Source organism: Podarcis bocagei (genome assembly GCF_964188305.1).
Source record: "Podarcis bocagei genome assembly, chromosome: 1".
NCBI lineage: Eukaryota > Metazoa > Chordata > Lepidosauria > Squamata > Lacertidae > Podarcis > Podarcis bocagei.
The window spans coordinates 17,388,785-17,411,249 of NC_138125.1; the positions used below are offsets into that span (position 1 = coordinate 17,388,785).

The 22,465-nt window shown below is 45.2% G+C and overlaps 1 protein-coding gene across 1 annotated transcript; it reads right to left on the reverse strand.

The window, feature by feature from the left end:
- Positions 1-347: 347 nt before the first annotated feature.
- DLK1 (delta like non-canonical Notch ligand 1) lies at positions 348-10,081 on the reverse strand. Its single transcript, XM_081193780.1, has 5 exons — positions 9,741-10,081; positions 6,353-6,416; positions 4,088-4,218; positions 2,842-2,986; positions 348-1,461 (listed from the first exon to the last, which is right to left on the reverse strand). Exons 1-5 carry the CDS (start codon positions 9,808-9,810, stop codon positions 753-755), a joined length of 1,119 nt encoding a protein of 372 aa, XP_081049906.1. The 5' UTR covers positions 9,811-10,081; the 3' UTR covers positions 348-752.
- Positions 10,082-22,465: the final 12,384 nt, after the last annotated feature.

The following is a 22,465-nucleotide window of genomic DNA, read 5'->3' on the forward strand; positions in this document are numbered from 1 at the left end:
GGACTAGGCATAGCCGTGGCACCTTCCAGTTGTTGTTGGGACTACAATTCCAAGCTCTGTTGGTTAGAGTGTGGTGCTGTTAATGCCAAAGTTGCAGGTTCAGTTCCCATATGGGACAGCTGAATATTCCTGCATTGCAGGGGATTGGACTAGATGATGCTCAGGGTCCCTGAGATATGGCCTGGAAGAGCCCCAAAGGCCACATAAGAGAGGCCTGGGGGTCTTGTTAGGCCCCAGCATCTGAAATTCTCTGCTCCTGAAAAAGAGCACCAGCCTGAACCAAGTCAAAGTTAAAAGCCTGCTTCGGTGTCAATGAAGCACAGCAAAGACCCTTGAAAACAGATAAATCAATATAGCCCTTAAATATCCTTTATTAGAAAATAAGCACTGGAAAATGACTCAGAAGTAGCACGATGGCCAGACATGCTATACACAGTACAATAACATCAGTTCTCTTATTTTCCACAAAGTATCACCTGCCTTTTGTTTATTTTTAAAGGAAATAAAGATTCATGGGTTCACCACATATGATTCTGAGTGCGTATGTAGGTGGGAAATCATACTACAATGGGAATGGGAAATTTCTTTAGGTGAGAAAAACACAGTCAATTTCTTGTCTGTCAACTGGTCCCAAAGTCCCAAAGCCAGGAAAAAAGGAAAGAAAAAGTAAAGCCAACCACTTGAAACGTCAAAAGCACATGTTGCGAAATATAAGGCTTTGGGCACAGCCCAGACGACCGTATCTTTCGTCCTTATTCATTAGTCAGTTTGATCTTCTCTGGGAAGATGATATTCACCGAAAGGTTCTCGCCTTCGTTGGCCTTGAGGAAGCAATCCCTCTCCTTGCGTACCAGGTGACTGTACCTGGCATTTGCTAGCCACATTTCAAATCTGGAAAAGAAGATAATCCCGGTTGTACCCAGCACAACGAGACACGTCAGCAGGCCGAGGGCCAGGAAGCAGATCACCTGACTCCTACTGAGAAGCTGCTGCCTGTTTTCGATCGTCTCTTTTATGGTCAAGACGTCTGGCTCTTGGGGATGAACAGGTTTGTGGTGAGCTTTCGGGTGCGGATGGTGATTCGGCCTGTGTTTAGCCTCTGCACTGACGCTTGTGTTTCTGCTGGAAGAAGCACAGGTGACCCCGGCAAAGGGTGGTTTGCAAATGCATTCAAAGCTCCCGCCAGGGCGTTGGCGACACGTCCCACCATTTTTGCACGGGCCGCTTGTGCAGATTGTGATGGGACTGCTACACAACACACCTCCATAACCAGAGGGGCAGATGCAGCGGAAGCCCCTCCCAATATCGGTGCACGTCCCTCCGTTTTCACAGGGGTTCGACTCGCAGTCGTCCGTATCTATTTCGCAAAAGATTCCAGTGAAGCCAGGAAGGCACAGGCAGGAGGCGTGAGGAGCAAATCCGTTGTTGTCCACGCAGGTCCCTCCGTTCTGGCAGGGAGAACTGGAGTTCAAAACAACAAAGGCAGAAGGGGAAGTCCATGAAAAAAACAGAAATGGTATTTCCCCTCCTGTAGAATGAAATAGCTCCACCCCCATATGTATACCTGTTACCTGAAGGAGCGTCTCCACCCCCATCGTTCAGCCTGGACACTGAGGTCCAGCTCTGAGGGCCTTCTGGAGGTTCCCTGATTGCAAGGAGTGAAATTACAGGAAACCAGGCAGAGGGCCTTCTTGGTAGTGGCACCCGTCCTGTGGAACACCATCCCATCAGATGTCAAGGAAATAAACAACTACTTGACTTTTAGAAGGCATCTGAATGCAACCCTGTAAAGGGAAGCTTTTAATGTTTGATGTTGTTGTTTCCTGTATTTTTGTTGGAAGCCACCCAGAGTGGCAGGGGCAACCCAGTCAGATGGACAGGGTATAAGAAATCATTATTATTATATATCCAAAGCCAGGAACGAGCTGAGTTGGGGAGACATGTGCTAAGAGACATGGAAAGTGGGGAGGGAAGGTAGCTTTGCCCTCCTTCACTCACATGCTCCTCTTGTTGCAGGAATTAGATGCTACCTGCTTGATGGGTGAATGGTAGAGGCATGTGAGCAAACAAACCTGGCTGACACCATGATGCCCTATGCTTGGACTCCTCAACATGGGTGCATGTGAGCAACAACACACACTCCTAATCCTTCTTTATCTGAGAGCATTTTGACACTTTTTTCTTTTGGTGGAGACGGTTGTTGTGGTCTGCTCTGCTTGTTTTGTGGTGTGTTTGCCTGCTTGCAAGGTGGTGGTCTGGGCATTGCCAGTTTCTCTTCTGAGAAATGGGCACTTTGTGGTGCCCATGACAGTTTCCAAGTGTACCCTGAAAGGTTGGGGACTCCTCCCCTGTATGCAGGGCAGGGTTTAGGTTTGATGAGGCCCTAAGCTACTGAAGGTAATGGGGCCCTTTATATGTCCAGCTGTCCTTTGTCAACAACAAATGGTAATTTATGGACCTAATAGGTATCTAAAGCCATTTGCACATGCAGAATGTAGGCACCCTATACAGTATATAGAAATGAGCAAAGCAGTGATATTTTAGGGAGCAGGCTAGCAGGCGGGGCCCTTTACTTACATCATAGAAGCCTACACAGCACAAAACACTGTTGCTGTATGTATTATTTTATTATTTTATTTGTTTTTTATCTTATATTTTGGAAATGTACACCCAGGGGTTTTTTTCTTTAATTTTTTTTGGGGGGCCCCAAGAGAGTGGGTCCTAAGCTATAGCTTGTTTAGCTTATACGTAAATCCGACATTGCCTGTGCACAAATGCATGTAGGTGTCAGCCTAATAAAAGACAGCAGTAAGACACTCACACGTTTTTATCCATATTTACCCGTTCACTATACAAGGGCCCTTTTTCACATGGCAGTTTTCCCCGATATATCCTTGAGCACACAAACAAATGTATCCTCCATCGCCAGTTTCAATACAAGTGGTTGAGTTATTTGTACAAGGTTTTGAAGAGCAGGGATGAACATCTATATTAATAATACAAAAATAAAAAAAATAAAAAATCAGCGTTATTTTTGTATGATTACTGCAATCCTCTGCCCATTTACCTGGGAGTGAATCCCACTCAGTTCGATGGGACTTATACCCAAGCAGACAGGTATAGAATTGCACTGTATGTTTATGAACATATGGATCTTGGGGTGCATGCACACAAATCCGTTTGTAGCACAAAACAAGCAATTTCCCCTCAATCTGGAATTCTTTATGCTCATCCTCAACATGCCATTTTCAATCTCAATTCATTCTGGATCTTGCCATCCAACAGAGTGGGTGTGGTCACTCAAGATACATGTGAAAACCTTCCCCTTAATTATGTTATTTCCAACTTAATTATGTTATTCACAGGCACATGTGTCAGGTGAATGATGAAAGATGTGACGAAGTCAGTGCGCAGATGTGGATGCACGCCCATTACTGAGACCACTTACATCTGTTTGCATCTGTTTTGAAATGGACACACTGTGGGATTTTCAGCTTTTTGAGAAGCAATGAGAAATTTATATAACCTCAAATCTCCTGCTTTGGTTCCCTCCCAGTGTCAGGAGGACATTGGTACTTCTAAAATTAAAACTATATACCAGTTTTCCCATTTGACATATAGTTTGGCCTTAAGTAGAACTTTGAGGGTTGCCATATTCTGAAGAGCAAAAAAGAGGATGCTATGACGACTTTCGTTTTAAATACCCCTGCTATATGTAGGATATAGGAGCTGCAATATATTGCTGAGGGGAGGAGAAGAGAATAGGAAAGCAAATCTTCAGCCACCAGTTATTTCTACGTCTCCTCCAGAAATTATGGCCAGAGACATTTTGGCAAATTGATAAAATCCACCCGGACACAAATTTTACCCCTGAAAAAGAGGACGTGTCCTGGACAAAGAGGACACAAGGCAACCCTAAGGATCTGCTCATCTGAACAGCTGCAACTCCAAGGTGCCTTCATTGCAAAAAGGAGGGAGAGAGAATGCTATTAAAGTAACTGTCTATCTGTAACACCAGGTGGTGCTGTAACCGTATGGATTGATCCATCTGGATCTTGGGCAGAGGAAGCAAAAGAGGTTTGCAAACCTGTGTCGCAGAGGCTGCCGATCCATCCTTCTTCGCACATGCATTGCCACGGCTTGGCACAGGTCCCGTGCAGGCAGCCAGGGAAAGGGATGCACTGGTCACAGAGAGGGCCCTGCCAACCAGGCTGACACCTAAAGAAAAGACAGTCAAACAAGCCTGGATAGCTCAGCTGGCTAGAGCATGGTGCTGATAACGCCCAAGGTTGCAGGTTTGATCTTCATATGGGGCAGCTGCATATTCCTGCATTGCAGGGGGTTGGACTTGATCAGGCATAGGCAAACTCGCCCCTCCAGATGTTTTGGGACTACAACTCCCATCATCCCTAGCTAACAGGACCAGTGGTCAGGGATGATGGGAGCTGTGGTCCCAAAACATCTGGAGGGCCGAGTTTGCCTATGCCTGGACTTGATGATCCTCGTGGTCCCTTCTAACTCTATAATTCTATGATTCTAAGATATCAAGCCGGGATAAGCCCACCTTTGCAAATACAGTTAAGAGTTTGGAAAGTGTAACAGATGAGCTTACAAAAATAAGATGGCTTGATTTGACCAATCATGGACTATTCTGGTTCTAAACGCAGCATAAGGGGTTTCTATAGTATAGTGTATTTTAAAATGGGGTTTTAGAGTTTTTAGGGGTTTTATAATGTTTTATGTAGTTTTGTAGTAGTTTTATGTAGTTTTGTGGTAGTTTTATGCAGTTTTTATGTAGTTTTATGTAGTTTTTTCAATTTCATTGTCCTGCATGGGACAGTGACAATAAAGATATAGCATATTCCTCTAATGGAATCCTATACACATAGTGCAGCTACATACACACCTACATGTATTTACGGGACCTCCTCTCCTGGTATGCCCCGCAGAGGACTTTAAGGTCCATGAATAACCATAGTTTAGAGGTCCCGGGCCCTAAGGAAGTCAGATTATCCTCCACCAGGGCCAGGGCCTTCTCAGTGATGGCTCCCACCTGGTGGAATGCTCTGTCCCATGAGACCAGAGCCCTGCAGGATTGAACTTACTTCCGCAGGGCCTGTAAGACAGACCTATTCCACATGGCGTTCAAGCTGATCTTTTATTCCCCTTCCTTCCCTCCCCCTCCCCTTTTTATGACAATTACCCTCTCTGGGATCCCACAGCTAATTCTCCCCTGGTCTCCTCGCTGGCCCAAATAGGACTAATTTAGCCAGCTAGCCCTGGTGATCATCTAATGTTTATTAGATGGATTTTCCCCGTAAATTGATTTTTGAATTCTGAATTTATTGTTATTCACATTTTATACTGTATTTTATGCTGTTTTTTTGTTGCATTAAAACACAACAATTAAAATATTGAAACATTAAAATATTAAAATGCAGCCTCATCACAGGAGGAGAAAGTAAAAAGAAAAAAGAAAGAATTTTAGTGTTTTAAATTTGTTGTTAGCCGCCCTGAGCCCAGCTTTCTGAACCAGGAATGGCAGGGTATAAATAAAATTGTTGTTGTTTTTGTTCTTGTTGTTGTTACAAGAGGGGGCAAGTTTCGAAACACATATGCCTGGAGATAACAGGATTTCAAAATCATTTGTGTATCGCATCTGAGCATCACACATAGGAACCCAATTTAAAATAACATGCTTTTTCTTTTCTCTGCAAAGGAAGGGGTTTTTTTTTAGGACTGTTACTATCAATGGCTATTGGCGTTCATCCTTTATGGAGGCAATATGCCTCCGAACAACAGTTGCTGCGAATCCTAGGCTGCTCTCGGCTTCTGTTTGTGGGCTTCCTATTGTGGCATCTGTTGATCACTGTGAGAACTGATGCAGATCCAGCAGAGTTCTTCAGGATATCCTGTGATGCTTTAGAGAACTTTTTTTCCGGGGACAAACACTTTTAGTGCTTCGTATCTGGATTGTTTAACTGATTTTTTCCTAATGCATTTCATATTTTGCATTGCATAATTGCAAAACACTTTGGGGTGCCTCTGGATGTGTGAAGTGTTATGCAAAGATAATAAATTAGCTAATTAAACAATTACTGTTGTTTCATTGTGCTGTGTAACTTTGTACCTCATAATTTACATTGGTCTGCTTTTTAAGTGTTGCACAGGCCGTAATAAATCTAAATCAGGTGTGGGTAAAATGATTGCACGGTTATTAATTAAAGCATTGGTTACTGAATTACATTTTGCACACAAATATGCTCCTGTTAGCTGAAAACAGAATAGAGTTCAAAAGCATGATTAACTGAAACAAGCGCTCTCTAGTTTGGGCATAAAAATCTTAATTTACCTGCATTCACTTGAAACTTCACAATATCCATTTACAGGATGACAACCAGGCTTACATTCGACACCTAAAATAGTAAGATTTACAACATAATATTGCAGAAGTGCTTCTATAAAGAGCTCCTCATTCTGTTTTAGATTGAAGACCCCACTTTGATGATAAGATAAACTTTATTCGCATAAGCCAACGGCCATAGCAACATAAAACAAGAAATATATACAAATAAAATATATACAAATAAAAAAGACAGCAATGGGTAAAAAGGGCAATCAAATGGCCTAGAGTATCGTTCAGATAGTGGCCCTTAATCTCACTGCACCCTCGATAAACCTAGCAACCTTCGCTGTTGTCTGTTCATTTTGATCTAAGACCCCACTTTATAATGACAATGTTACCCATGCAAATGTTTCATTAGCAGCACAGCAGTTGACGAAAACATACGCATAGCTTTAGAACCTATATCTGTTTTCTAAGTTTGAAACTATTTCCTTCTAAATCAGACTCAGACCCTGAGTGTGGATGCTTATATAGCCAAAACAGTACAATCCATGTACAGGAGGGAGACCTCAGCAGGCCTGGGAAACCCCAAGGTTTGCAAAAACACAAGGCATCTTTAGGGAAGGGGGGCAGGGAGGAAAACACCTCAGCAGTGTAATGAGGTCTGAGCATGCTTAGTAGGGCAGGAGGGGAGGGGCGGGAAACTGGAGATGGGATTTTGAGTGGTTGGAATTCAGAGAAGTAGTACTTCATACTGTAACATTTTGTTGCAGCTACTACTTGTGACAAGCCTCAGAGCTGAAAACAAAACGCAATACAAACTTCTAAATAGTATTATAATTGCCACTGATACAATAATGTTTTTGTTCATTAAATTTCTATCCTGAACTTCCTTCCCCAAAAGGCCAGGGTGACAAATAAGAAAACAGCAAAAGCATAAAATTTGATGTATATTTTAAAAAAGAAAAACAGCAGGGCAGAATTTCCAACAAAAGTGATGCCAGTTTCAAGTTGTATAAAAAAAACCCATCTGTGACTACTAATCCATTCTCATTTCATATTAATGCCCTTGGATATATTATTTTCCTTGAAACTTTTGCTTCGAAAGAAGTCCCATGGACTTCAAGGGAGCTTACTCCTAAAGAAGCGCATTTAGGGGCAAATGTTAATTAATAGCTACTCGTTCAAAAGCAGCTCCTGGCTCCAAGAAGACATCCAAATATCCCACAACATAAACACTAAATTTGTCCAACAATGAGGCTTGATTGAGAAAAAACTAATTTGGTTAAACCGCAAAGAAATGCAAAGGTTAATTGAAGCTCATTACATTAATAGTGTTGTGAAGTGTATCACCTAAGTAAGACAAAATAAAATCAGGCTTTGCTGTCAGAACCTGTGCATGTTTACTCGGAACTAAAATCTGCAATCCTGTGCACACTTGCTGGGATCAAGGCTCGCTGAACACAGTGGAGCTTGCATCTGGGTAAATATACAGTAGACTGCACTCAAAGGCCACAGTCACATTATACACACTTAAAGTTAAAGGTAAAGGGACCCCTGGCCATTAGGTCCAGTTGTGGCCGACTCTGGGGTTGCGGCACTCATCTCGCTTTATTGGCCGAGGGAGCCAGCGTACAGCTTCTGGGTCATGTGGCCAGCATGACTAAGCCGCTTCTGGCGAACCAGAGCAGCGCACGGACATGCTGTTTACCTTCCCGCCAGAGCGGTACCTATTTATCTACTTGCACTTTGACATGCTTTCGAACTGCTAGCTTGGCAGGAGCTGGGGCCGAACAATGGGAGCTCACCCCATCACGGGGATTTGAACCGCCGACCTTCTGATCGGCAAGTCCTAGGCTCTGTGGTTTAACCCACAGCGCCACCCACGTCCCTTATATACACTTATTTGGCATTAAATCTTGTGGAACTCAATCCCATGAGCTATATGACAGTGGAAAATACTATACCAGATCCTGACACTGCAATATATTTAAAGAATGTAATTGTAAAATCATACATAGATCTGGACCATGAACCAAAGTTTCTTCTGAAAAATATATGATGCATTTAAGGACAAAGTTATATTTGAACTCATTCTTCTGCTTGGGAGAACAATGATCACATAGGCTGACCACAAACACAGTGAATTCCGAAGTTAACTGATATATGAAACATTTAATAGAACTAGGCAATAGAACCCCATCTCTCCCCCCCCCTTTCATCTTTTGCAAAAATGAACAGGCATACCAACATCTCAACACTGGCAGAACAATCACTGGCTGGGGAGGGTGGGATATAAATAAATTTATTATTATTATTATTATTATTATTATTATTATTATTATTATTATTATTATTATTAATGTCTACTCAGAAGTCCTATTATATCACTGCAGTCCCTAGAAGCACTGAAAGTTCAGTTTTTAAGTTTCACCGGCAGAATTAAGCGTGCAGGTACAACTGCTCCGCTTAAATACATGGAACTGGAGTTTATCTCTGAACGGATCATGCCCTTAAAACAAATACAATGTGTGAAATTTCTGTGCAACGTAGCTCACACTGAAACATGTTATTACACAAGCTGGATCTTATCAGCTGACACTTTCCCAGCCTTAATCTCAAACACACTTAACCATCAATGACCTTAAACCAGGAGCAAATTGCATCAGATGGAGAATGCAAATAACTTTCTGTAGTGGTGCAGTAATAAAACTGCTAGGACGTTTGCAAAGCTAAGCAGGGTTTCTACGATTCTGTAAACTGAGGGGCTGGGGGAGACGGGACAGGACTCAGAAACGACACTCTCCCCCTCCAATAGTTGGAAGATATTTACAACAGGAAAGCTTTACAGTGGCATTAAAAGCTTTGTTTAAAAATAATACTGAGGATTGGGAGAAAGTTTGCAGTCTTTACAGCTGCTACCTATAGAGGGGAGGCAACCTACCCCGCCCGCCCCCCGACATGGAAGAAAACGGCAGATGGAAAAGTGGGCGTTCATTTTCAAATGAGTTTGTAAGAACTGTTTTACTAAATATCGGAAATGGGGTTATTAATAGAGATGGGTGCGAGAGAGATAGTACGGTGCACGGCGGCCAGTTTTTGGATCTACAAGCAATGGCATGGACGCACAATTCGCTCTCTCGCTCCGCATCCCAATTGAGCGGAAGAGAGAACAAAACTCCTGAGGGCCACACGACCTGCTCCAAGGGAGACGGAAGCACGAGCAAAGAACAACAAAACAAAGGACTCGCGAGGGACAGAGTGTAGACCCCACTTGATGCGCCCTGCCTTGGGCGTGCCACGCAAACGCGAGAGGGATTCATTTACTCGCGAGTAAGCATGCACAGCCTTGCGCCGGACGCCGAGGATCCCATTCCCACCGGGATCTCCTTACCTTGGGCAAGAGGGATGCTAGCAAGCGGCCACAAGAAGTAACAGATGAATTTGGCAGCCTTGAACCCCATCTCCAAAAAACGCGCCTGGGGAAGGGGGTCATGCCCCGCGCCGCAGGGGAGGAGACGAAGGCGACGCGCGCCTCGGCTGGCTCGGCTCACGACAGCTGTCCCATCCGCAAACAGATGCGCAGCGTCTCCCGCTAGAGACTCCCTCCTTTCTTTCTTTTCCCAGGAAGGGAAAGGAGGGAGGTCCACCCGCGCGTCTTCCGCAGCAGGAGGAGCGGGGAGGGCTCTTCTTGCGGAGAAGGGACCCTTCCCACCCCCTCCCAAGCTTGGGCGAGCCTCTTACGTTCTGGGGAAGGAGGCGGAGGCAATGGGCGCATTCTCACGTGCACGCCGCCACCTCGCGGGGAATCCAATATTACCTGCACGTGAGGAAAGGAGAGAAATGGGGGACCCCGAGGCGAAGGGGGCGCAGTGGAATTAGACAAGCCACCTAGGGACGGGGCGCCGGGGGTTGGTGGGGATGGGTTTAGGGTGGGGTGTTTTTTTGGGGGGGTGAATCCCCTAATTTGACTCCGCACGACACGTGCACGCGCCCCTCTCCTTTGTTCTCCGCCTGTTGCTTCCAAGCTGGCCAATCGACACACACCGCCGGGGTTGGGGGCAGAAAGGATAGCTTGCGGGGAGTAGAGATAGCTCCGCTTCTTGGAGGCGCGCAGGGTGCGCAGGAAAGTGGCGCGCTCGCTTAACTTGGCCAGGAGGTGGAGCTAGCGAGAAAAGCCCACCTTCCTCTTCGCGAAGCTAAAGCGCTGCAGCGGCTGCGGCTGTCCGCACTGCCCGAGCCCCGGGGAGGTTCCAGCCCTTGGCACCCGCGAAGAGCGGGCAGAGGGAGTTTGCTCCAGCCTTATCGCGGATCTGCTCGCTTTGGCAGCGCGTGGCGGAGCTGCCTGGGGAGGGCACGCTGCCTGCCCGGTGTTCACTTATCGGGGACCAGCAGAGCCTATGTGCCTTTTTTTAAAGTTTACTTTTGGGTCTACATTTTGATTGTTGTTTATTTCAACTTAATATCCCTCCTAGGATTGCCGCCTTTGTTCTGGCAAAATACAGGACAGAGCTGGGCGGTTGGGGGAGGGGAGGCGATCCTCACCCCCACACCAATCTGGTGCTGAAGTGACTTCAAAACAGTTCCATTACTATCTATTGCAGTTTAACAGGCTGGCCCCACTGGAATTGGTCACACAAATTTTTAAACCATGGACATCAATATGCCAGCCCATAACCCCTCTCCTCATTTAATCCAGTTGCCAATGGCTTGTTTGTAATATCTCCATGACCCATTTACAGTACAGTGGTACCTCAAGTTACAGACGCTTCAGGTTACAGACTCCACTAACCCAGAAATAGTACCTTGGGTTAAGAACTTTGCTTCAGGATGAGAACAGAAATCACGCAGTGCCAGCAGCGGGAGGCCCTATTAGCTAAAGTGGTACCTCAGGTTAAGAAAAGACCTCCAGAACGAATTAAGTTCTTAACCTGAAGTACCACTGTATTGAAGCCCCATCTGGTGGAAGCATCCTTTGCCAGGCCATATCATTTCATATTTATTTACAAACTTGCAGAAGACTTCTTTGTGCTTGGAGGGTTCCACAAATAGGCAGAAGCCAGGCCACTGCTCTTTTTTGGGGTGACCCCAAACTGAAAGGCACTCAGTCACCTGAGTTTGCCATTGACGGTATCCCACTCCAGTATCCCTGCCAAGAAAACTGAAGACAGGAGTGCCTGGCGTGCTCTGGTCCATGGGGTCATGAAGAGTCGGACACGACTAAACGACTAAACAACACAAAGTACAGTGTATTGAGCTTTCTTGTATTTATTTTTTTTAAAGGATGACTGAAATGACGTGTAGGAGATGCTTCTTTTATTTATCGCAGTGTCCAGCAAATAGTAACAGAAATGTGCATTCTCTCACTGGTGGTGCTTTCCGCCCCACACTGATTTAGTGACAACAGAAGAGGCTGAGGTAGGGCTGACCCTAATTGTTTGGTTACTATAGCAATGCATTGCCAAGAGGGAGCAAACCGTTGGTTTGGAGCAGCTTTTTCTGTCATGCAATGGAGAGATCTTAACTAAAACAACAACTGAAACACTGCCATTGTAATGGGAGCTAAGCTGTCACTTCCCTCCGTGGTAGGTGTCTGACACCAACCGTGCTTCTAAAACAGCTTTGATATATTTGGCTATGAGTTCAGATGGAGTTGCAGATATATTTGTACATCGACCATAACACCACAGGCAAACCATGTAGACAATGCAAAATGGAGATTCGGAAACAAAAGGCCTTTCCAGTTCAATATGAGAAAAAATAGTACCGGTAATATCACCGAAGAATTGATGCTTTTGAATTATGGTGCTGGAGGAGACTCTTGAAAGTCCAATGGACTGCAAGAAGATCAAACCTCTCCATTCTGAAGGAAATCAGCCCTGAGTGCTCACTGGAAGGACAGATCCTGAAGCTGAGACTCCAATACTTTGGCCACCTCATGAGAAGAGAAGACTCCCTGGAAAAGACCCTGATGTTGTGAAAGATGGAGGGCACAAAGAGAAGGGGACATCAGAGGACGAGATGGTTGGATACTGTTCTCGAAGCTACCAGCATGAGTTTGACCAAACTGCGGGAGGCAGCGGAAGACAGGAGTGCCTGGCGTGCTCTGGTCCATGGGGTCACGAAGAGCTGGACACGACTAAATGACTAAACAACAACAACAAAGCGGGCATTGAAGCAGATGAAAGATGTGCGGTAGTTCAGAACCAGCTTGGAAATGTAGGTGAATATAAGCCTATGACTCATAGTTGATTTCTCCAAGGTTGCACCCCATCTGGTAGTTTTTCATACATGGTCTACAGGCAGGGATGTGCAACCTGTGGCCCTCCAGATGTTGGACTTCAGCTCCCATCATCCCTGGCCATTGGCCATGCTTGCTTGGGGCTGATAAGAATTGGAGTTTAAGAATAGCTGGAGGGCCCCATGTTCCTCATTTGTGAGGTACAGAAAAATCACATTAGGAGTTTCTCAATGTTCAATTAATTAACTAGCTAGGATCTAAACACTCAAATAAACAACATTGCAGTCTCAGTTTCAGAGAATGATTTTTAAAACTTCTGCTCTACCAAAAAAAGAAAAAAAAGGAAGGTAGGATTTGCAGGCCCCATTGGGTTTAATGAGGGTTACTTCTGAGTAGACATTACAGGTTTGCACTGCTGGGTAAATAAGTGTCCATTGAGAAGTAAGTCCCACTGAGTTCAATAGGATTTTGGATGCCCTAAACGTGGAGAGCCACAGTCCCAACACCCTTGACATACCACAACTGTGAATTCCTTGAAGGAAAAATGGGATTGAAAACTGAGCTTTATATGGATCACCCTGCCCTTTGGCATAGCACCTGAACAGGAAACATTGTCTTCTGCCTCAAAATAGAATAAAAGTATAAATACCTTTGCGATTGATGAGGACTACCCAAATGTGAATGGCAGGCTAGACTATTCACTCTGCATTGCAGTGTGACTGCTTGACATTTCCGCTCTTGAGGCAACCAACTTTATTTTATTTTGGATAATTAAACGACCTTTAATTAAATGGCACTGAAGCTGAGCAGCCTTGAGTGTTTTAAAATAAAAGGAGTACAACACATGCCCTCTTACTGTCTTTGCAGCAATGCTGGAGAGGAAAAATAGATTAATTATGTTGCTTTGTTTATCTTGTACTGTGTGAGGAAGTTACTTGGTGTGTGGGTGTGTGGGTGTGTGGGTGTGTGCATGAGAGAGAAGATATTGAACCAAAACTGTTCAGAGAAATCCAAATTAATGCCACCAACCTTTACTTGTGTGAGATGTTGGCTAGTTAGATTATTATTCATTTCAAAACCCCTTTTAACAAATTCCCATTCATGGGGACACAACCTGAATGGGTATTGGAGATGGGGGTGAAGTTTCATCTGTCTCTTTCAGTGACATCCCCCTCTCTCTACCCCAAAAGTAGATAAAAGCAGTTTGCACCTTCCTCCTCCAACCTGGAGTTTCTTTCCAGAAGCCTGACTTCATTTCCTAACTATTGTTCTTGTTAGCAAAGTCTTCCTGATGTTTAAACTAAGTCTTTCCTTTTCAGCCTGAAGCCATTTCCTCTTGGCCACAGAAAACAATCAGCTACTAAGGGCACAAGAAGATGTGACAGCAGCAGATCCCATGCTCAGATCTGCTGGTTTTTTTTTTTTCTAAAAAAAAAAAAAGTTTAATAGCAACTAGGACACCATTGTCTGGTCCCAAAGGAGGCACAGACACCAACCATAGGTGCAGCCAGAAGCAATGAGAGACGCCGCCAATTAATTCTAGTTTTGTCCCCATTCGCTTCATTCACACCATCCATGCAAAGTAATATGATACCACTTTAAACAGTCACAGCTTCCCCCAAAGAATTCTGGGAGCTGTCATTAATTAAGGGCACCGAGGGCTATTAGGAGACCCCCTATCCCCACCACAGAGCTGCAATTCCCATAATGGTTTAATCATTGATCCCCTTTAACAGGGGACTGGGATTTAACCTGCACCACTCTGAATTTTGCAATGCAGTTCTCCAGTTAAGTAACGTGTACAAAAATGTATATACCAGGGTAAAGTGTGTATAAGAATGCGTATGTTAGAATTATAAGGGGGAATTGCTTTGCCAAAATGGGTATATTAGATGCGTACATTTGGCAAGATTGGTACTAAAATGCTGCACAATTGTCATGTGGGCTTGTTTTACACACACACACAACTGATGTGGGAACTGAACTGAAGACCTAAAAATTAAGGACGTGAATTAAACTGAAATGGACAAGATTTGTCCATTGCTATTCCCAGGTAGAGGGGCAGACTGGGTGTCGGGAAACCACTTTGTATCAAAATAAGTTGAGGAGGAGGCCTTGAAGTCCAACTTGTCCAACCCACTACTTAATGCAGGAAAACTAGACTTAGATTATTCCCAATAGTTGGCTGTCCAGCCCCTGCTTGAATGCCTCCGGTGAAGGAGAGCCTGCTATCCCTCTAATTGGTTCCATTGGTGAAGTGTCCTTTCCATGAAGAGGTTTCTTCTGTGCTTAAGTCAAGGTGGTGCCCACCAGAAGTTGTTGGACTCCAATTCCCATCAGCCCCAGCCAGTATGGCCAATGCTCTTACTGTTAAGTATTGTTGGCAGGGACATCCCAAATGCCTTTAGGAAGGTATTTTTATATGCAACGGCTGCAGCTCGGACTTTGGTGGCAAAGGGGTGGAAGGAAGAAGAAGTCCCGACAATAACGGATTGGCATAACAAGCTACAAGAATTTGCTAAAATGGCGCAGTTGACAAATAGCCTGAGAGGCAATTCAAAGCCTTTTTTTTTTTTTTTTGGAAAAGTGGGATAGATAGAAGATATATGTTCAAAAATACAGTAAAGATTCGCTATCTATGCTAGCATTCGATTGACATTGGAGAGAGACTGAGTTGAGAAATAAGACCAAGGGTACATATTGATATAGGAATGTATTAGGTAAAATGTAGGGAAATATACAATAATAAGAGTACATTCATTTGTAAAAAAAGGAATATACAACGGGATAGACAGGAAGTCCAAAGTGTTGGTACATATATGATTTTGGAATAGTTTTTTGTCCTTGTTTCTTTTCTTTATGTATATAAACTTTGTATACATGCTGAAAATTATATTATAATAAGACTCTTGAGAGTCCCATAGACTGCAAGAAGATCAAACCCATTCTTCAGGAAATCAGCCCTGAGTGCTCACTGGAAGGACAGATCCTGAAGCTGAGGCTCCAATACTTTGGCCACCTCATGAGAAGAGAAGACTCCCTGGAAAAGACCCTGATGCTGGGAAAGATGGAGGGCACAAGGAGAAGGGGACGACAGAGGACGAGATGGTTGGGCAGTGTTCTCGAAGCTACCTACATGAGTTTGACCAAACTGCAGGAGGCAGTGGAAGACAGGAGTGCCTGGCGTGCTCTGGTCCATGGGGTCACGAAGAGTCAGACACGACTAAATGACTAAGCAACAACAAGCCTTGTGATGTAATAAGATAATGTTTACCGATGTAACATAAGAACGTTGATAAATAAATAAATAAAACTAAACCACCCCCCTCAAAAACCAGTATGGCCAATGCTCAGGGAGATAGACCTGCAGTCCAAGAACATCTGAAGAGGACCACTTTGGCTACCCTTGGCTTGACCAAAAAATCTTCCCTCCTGTAGCCTCTGCCCCTGAGATCTAGACTTGCCATCTGGGGCAGCAAAGAACAAGTCTTTGTCTCATTCTAAGTAACAGCTCATCTGGTATTTGAAGATAGCTATTGTTCCCCTCTGCCCCAGTGCTTTCATAGTACACACAAGCATTGCATCCTGCCTCCACAATCAGTGAAATTAGTGCTTCTGACAGCGAATGCTCACATGATGTCTGACTCAGACCTGTCACACGCATTGGAACTTTGGGTTTAGCCCATTCCTATTTTACCCGGCATTAAAGGTGTCATCTTGCTTGCCAGTCATACCCAATTACATCAGTTCTTTATTCTTTCCGTGCGGGGGTACAAAGGGCCGATTAGTTAGGTGGGAGAGAACAGATTATCTACAAATAGTGATACATAAACTCCTTTTTAAGGGTGTGTGTGTGTGTTTTGTTAGTCACACTAACATAGAAATTATTCTAGTGATTAGCAGAATACTAATAGCGAACCAGAGAAAGCTGGCGTGAAGTGCTGTTTATGCTTTTATATCCCTTTTCTAGAAAAACAAACAAACAAACCATGTGCTTAACTGTGGGGAAATGTTCACGTCCAAGCCTGAAATAGCCAAGGTTCTTGCTCCTTTCAAAAGTCCATTTCCCCCCAGTTTCGACATATCAAATGGTCACTTAAAATCAAGAAATGAATAAATGGCATTTTACTTTAATATGTACCACCCTCCGCCCTCCACACAGACGTTGTAAAACCATTTGCTTTTAGTTCAGAACTGCAGGTAGCAGATGGATCTGGCCAATATCTTCCCTGTACATTCCTGAGTGCTTTCCAGTGGCTCTCTGCAGGCCTTGACATTAATGCGAGCAACTGAATCACTACGACAAGGGAACAAGAGACAAGGACGTTTCCCACTTACCCTGTGTTTCTAAGGCATGCGTTAAAATAGTTACTGTCAGATTTCATTTAACGAAAGGACGGGCCAAGGAGGAAGTTGGCAGCTGATCAAAAGCAAACGGCTGCTCAGAGTTCTGACTTGTCATGTTTAATGAGCAGAGCTGTATATTATTTCTTTTTCTAAAATTAATTTTTATGGAGATTTTTCCACAAAAGATACAGTAAAAACCGAACTCATCTAAAGAAGGGAGATAAGAAGCAAACCAAGAGAAAAATGAAAAAGGAAGGGGGGAAAACTATACATGTGTATAATACGAAGCCCTCTATCACAATTTCATCTTAATCCTTATTCCACACACAGAAGAGTGCATAATTATCTCTGCTGACAGGAGTGCCAGCAGCTGATATCTAGTCTGCCATGATTTCTTCCTAGAAGTCTATTCTGGCCTTTTCAGCTGCAGGTCCCTGTCTGTGGAATGCTCTCCCCAGCAAGGTCTGCTTGGTGCCTTTGCTGACATCCTTGTTTCCAGTCATGTGAGGGCATCGGGGCTGATATGGGCCCAATAACACTAATAATAATAATAATAATAATAATAATAATAATAATAATAATAATAATAATACCCTACCCCACCCATCTGGCTCGGTTTCCCCAGTCGCTCTGGGCAGCTCACAGCATATATCAATATATACTAAAACATCAGACATTTCCCCGATACAGGGCTGCCTTCAGGGCTGTCTTCTAAAAGTCAGACAGTTGTTTATTTCCTTGACATCTGATGGGAGGGTGTTCCACAAATGCTGTGCCAGCTCCAGACTAGCATAACTATTTGTCTACCCTGTGCTTTCTGCTCAGGTCCATGCTTGCCAAGTGTCAGGGACTGTGCTGAGGGGGGGCTGCACTGAGGAGGAATGGTGGGAGCCCCCCCCAACCCTGACCCTTCCCCAGAGCAGGAGGACAGTATAGATTTAGAACAGTGGTTTGTAGAGGGGCATAGTCCAGAGGGGGAAAGCTGGGAAATGCTGGGTGAGGAACAGCTAGAAGAAGAAACACCGGAAGAGAGACAGTTAACAGATTCACTGTCTTTGTGCAGCATTCCAATGCCCCTGTCACCGAAGACAAGGAGAGCCCTGAGAGCGCAGCGGCAACAAATTCAGATTACAAGGCATAGGAGTGACATAGATTAATAGCAACGAAGGGGGTAAGCCTTAATTGGGAGCACCGCCATTTCTAGAGAGGTGCATTCTTTTGTCTCTCACTGTGATTATTAAAGAAACTAACTGGTAAGAATGTTCCTTTCGTTTGATCTGCTTATTTACTGCCACCGGGGGAGGGATCCGATTCACCAAAGCCTGACACCGAGCAAGGCTTGTTGTTGTTGTTTTCGTCCCACCTCTTTCCCCAGGAAAACCTGCTGCTTACCACTGAATCAGAACAAGTGTCCATCCACAGAAAACCCAACTGATATTTCTTCAGATTCAGTGGTAAACAGGCTCATGCTTGGAATCACAGACCTGTGCTGACAAATCGTGGCACAAACTGAAGTCTCCATGACACTTTAGGCTGCAGGAATCCAAACATCCTTGTAAGAAATTCCAGTGCAGATGTTCATTTGGCAGAAGGGGGGGGGACAGGCCATTGTGAGGACAAGCTTGGACATACACCATGTCCAAGACTCCTTCACTTCACAGACATGCTGATGGAAGTGGGGCTACCCTATGCCAGCTGTGGGATTGGCATAGCTAACTGCCTCGTATTTTGGTTGGGTGTATCCCAGCATAAGATGGGATGTGGGTGGCGCTGTGGATTAAACCACAGAGCCTAGGGTTTGCCAATCAGAAGGTCGATGGTTTGAATCCCCGCGACTGAGTGAGCACCTGTTGCTCAGTCCCTGCTCCTGCCAACCTAGCAGTTTGAAAGCACGCATTGCAAGTAGATAAATAGGTACTGCTCTGGCGGGAAGGTAAACGGCGTTTCCGTGCACTGCTCTGGTTCGCCAGAAATGGCCTAGTCATGCTAGTCACATGACCCGGAAGCTGTACGCCGGCTCCCACGGCCAGTAAAGAGAGATGAGCGCCACAACCCCAGAGTCGTCCATGACTGGACCCTAATGGTCAGGGGTCCCAGCATAAATGGATGGTAGGATTACTCTGGAAGGCTGCAGTCTTATATACCAATTACTAGCGAATAAGCCCCCTCACTTGCCTCTGGGTAGACATGCCTTGTAGTGTAATTCATTAAACCTTGGACTGAATTTTCCTAGTGCTCTCCAGATGGAGATGAAATATGCAAATGTATTTGAGAACTAATTAAGGGCCATATTAGTTTCACACTTTTTAATGCCTTAGCCGAGCTGCAATGGCTTATTCAGCTATGCTCCTTGGTTCATTAGGGATGCAGCAAAATCTTCACACTTCTCAGTAAACGCCTCAGTGGATTAGGAATGGTTTAGCATGGTGCAGAGACTGTCCTGTGACTGGATTCAGGCAGTAAGGCTACATGTGATGATCTGACACAAGATCAGGGTGGACCATCCTGTTTCATGGCCTGAGGTGAAATCAGGAAGGTCCCACGCTGTGAGTGGGCCATGCACTCCCCACCCAGCTTCAAAGCCTCTATTTCAGGGTCTAGGGAAGGTTGTGTGAGGCTTCCAGAGGTGACTGCATGATTTCACTGGGCTCTCATGGGATCTCACCAGAAGCTGCTGCAACCACTTCTCCTCGCTTCCCTGGCTGCAGTGGTGGGGTATGTGTGCCAATGGAGGCACCCCTTGGCAGCAGCGGAGCAAGCCGATCGGGTGCCTGGGGTAGTGCACGTGTCCTATGCCCAGGGGTGGGGCCAGCCGCCCATGGGGCGAGGCGAGGACGCTCCGCGGGGCTTCTGAACCTTTCTCAACCTGTGGGTCCCCAGATGTTGTTGAACTACAACTCGCATCAACCCTAGCTAGCAAGGCCACAGCTCAGGGATGATGGGAGTTGTAGTCCAACAACATCTGGGGACCCACAGGTTGAGAACCGCTGCATTAATACATTCAATTCTGTGCCACCACCCCGGCCCACATTTTGTACACATTTCTTGGTTAAAGAAATCGAACACAAAATTCAAAGGCGTATGAATTTTGGGGATGGTTGCATTTTGGTTTACATATTGATTCAGGGAGTACCAAATAGGCTGGCTATTAGAAGGCCTTTTCTGGTGGCCAAGTGTGGCCAGCTGCCATGCTTGATCCTCCATTACTCTTGTCCTGGTTCCTTGTGGTTCCCTCTCTGCCCTCAGTGCCACTTCCCAAGCTGGCAGCAACGAGAAGACACCCAACAAAGAGTCCACTGAAGAAGTATGGGGAACCTCAGACCTGTGGACCAAATCCCGGAATTGTAGCTTTGGAAGTGGCCCTGAGGGTCATCTAGTCCAACCCCTTGCAATGCAGAAATCCCAGCTAAAGCATCCATGACAGATGGCCATCCAACCTCTGCTTCAAAACTTCAAAGGAGCATCCACATCCTCCCAAGGGAGTCTGTTCCACTGTCGAAGAGCTCTTTCTGTCAGAAAGATTTTCCAAATGTTTAGTCAGAATCTCCTTTTTTTGTAACTCGAAGCCATTGGTTCGAGTCCTACCCTCCAAAGCAGAAGAAAGCAAGCTTGTTCCCTCTTCCATGTGACAACACTCAAGATGTTTCATGATGGCTATTGTATCTCCTCTCGGTCCCCACTTCTCCAGGCTAGACATACCCAGCTCCTCCGAATGCTCCTCATAAGGCTTGGTTTCCAGACCCTTGACCATCTTGGTTGCCCTCCGCTGCACACGTTCCAGCTTGTCAACATCCTTCTTAAATTGTGGTGCCCAGAATTAGACACAGGATTCCAGGTGTGGTCTGACCAACGCGGAATAGAGTGGTACTATAACTTCCCTTGATCTGGACACTATATTTCTGTTGATGCAGCCTAGAATAGAATTAGCCTTTTTTGCTGCTGCATCACACTGTTGGCTCGTGTTAAGCTTGTGGTCCACTAAGTCCCCTAGATCCTTTTCACATGTACTTCTAGTAAGCTAGGTGTCCCCCACCTCATATTTGTGCATCTGGTTCTTCCTGCCTGAATGCAGAACCTTACATTTGTCCCTACTGAAATTCATTTTGCTAGCTTGGACCCAGTTCTCCAATCAGTTACAGTCATTTTGACTTCTTGAAGTCTTGAAGTCCTAAATTATCATGCAGAAGTTCTTCTGTGGACCGATCTGCAGAGCTGTTTTTGAGATGGAGAGACTGCTCAGTATTCATGTAAGTACAGTGAGTTTGCTGGCTCCAGGTTTAGACAGGCCACCTTTTAAAATTCTTCATAGTGCCCTCTTTAAATTTCCCACAATTTCTTAGAATGGTGTGACCTCAGGGGCATTGTAGAGAATGTATAAAGGCAGCTTGCAGGCACAGATGGCTAAGTGCAAGGCACCAGAGCAAAAAAACCAGTGCCTTGCTGGGGCACTGTGGACACACAGCTATTGTAGAAAGGGAAAATTCACATTCACTGGCATGTGGCCCAGGAAAGTGGTGAACTCTCCTTCCTTAGAGCTTTCAAAGTAGATGCTGAAAGGACATCTATAATGGATGCTATAATTATGTTATTAATTAATTAAATTTATTATTACTATCCTGCCTTTCTTCCTCCAATAGGAGCCCTGGGCAGCTAATAAGAGCTATAAACAATTTCACATCTAGGTAAAGGTAAAGGAAAAGGACCCCGGACAGTTAAGTCCAGTCAAAGGTGACTATGGGGTTGTGGAGCTCATCTTGCTTTCAGGCTGAGGGAGCTGGCGTTTGTTCACAGACAGCTTTCTGGGTCATGTGGCCAGCATGACTAAACCGCTTTTGGTGCAATGGGACACCGTGACGAGTGTCAGAGCACATGGAAATGCCGTTTAACTTCCTCCTGCAGCAGTACCTATTTATCTGATTGCACTGGTATGCTTTCGAACTGCTAGGTTGGCAGAAGCTAGGACAGACACGGTGATTCAAACTGCCTACCTTCCAATTGGCAAGCCCAAGAGGCTCACTGGTTTAGACCACAACACCACCCTCGTCCCTACAAATTCACATCTAGCAACCAGTGTGCCCCTTTGGTTTCAGATAGTACATGGGTAAAGGTAAAGGGACCCCTGACCATTAGGTCCAGTCTTGACCGACACTGGGGTTGCAGTGCTCATCTCGCTTTATTGGCCGAGGGAGCCGGCGTACAGCTTCCGGGTCATGTGGCCAGCATGACTAAGCCGCTTCTGGCGAACCAGAGCAGCACATGGAAACGCCGTTTACCTTCCCGCCGGAGCGGTACTATCTTTCTACTTGCACTTTGACGTGCTTTCGAACTGCTAGGTTGGCAGGAGCAGGGACCGAGCAATGGGAGCTCACCCCGTTGCGGGGATTTGAACCGCCAACCTTCTGATCGGCAAGTCCTAGGCTCTGTGGTTTAACCCACAGCGCCACCCTCATCCCTAGTACATGGGTAGGTGAGTCTATAAAGCCCAGGACACAAATTTTCACAGCCTTCTAGCACCTATGGTGGCTCATTTA

Bases quoted from the DNA above. Each gene is read 5' to 3' on its own strand.
- DLK1 (XM_081193780.1), bottom strand. From the start codon at position 9,810: ATGGGGTTCAAGGCTGCCAAATTCATCTGTTACTTCTTGTGGCCGCTT. The intron at 4,219-6,352 runs GTAAATTAAGAT...TCTTTTCTTTAG, and splicing joins GAAGTTTCAAGTGAATGCAG to GTGTCAGCCTGGTTGGCAGG. The intron at 2,987-4,087 runs GTTTGCAAACCT...TTATTAATATAG, and splicing joins CGGCAGCCTCTGCGACACAG to ATGTTCATCCCTGCTCTTCA.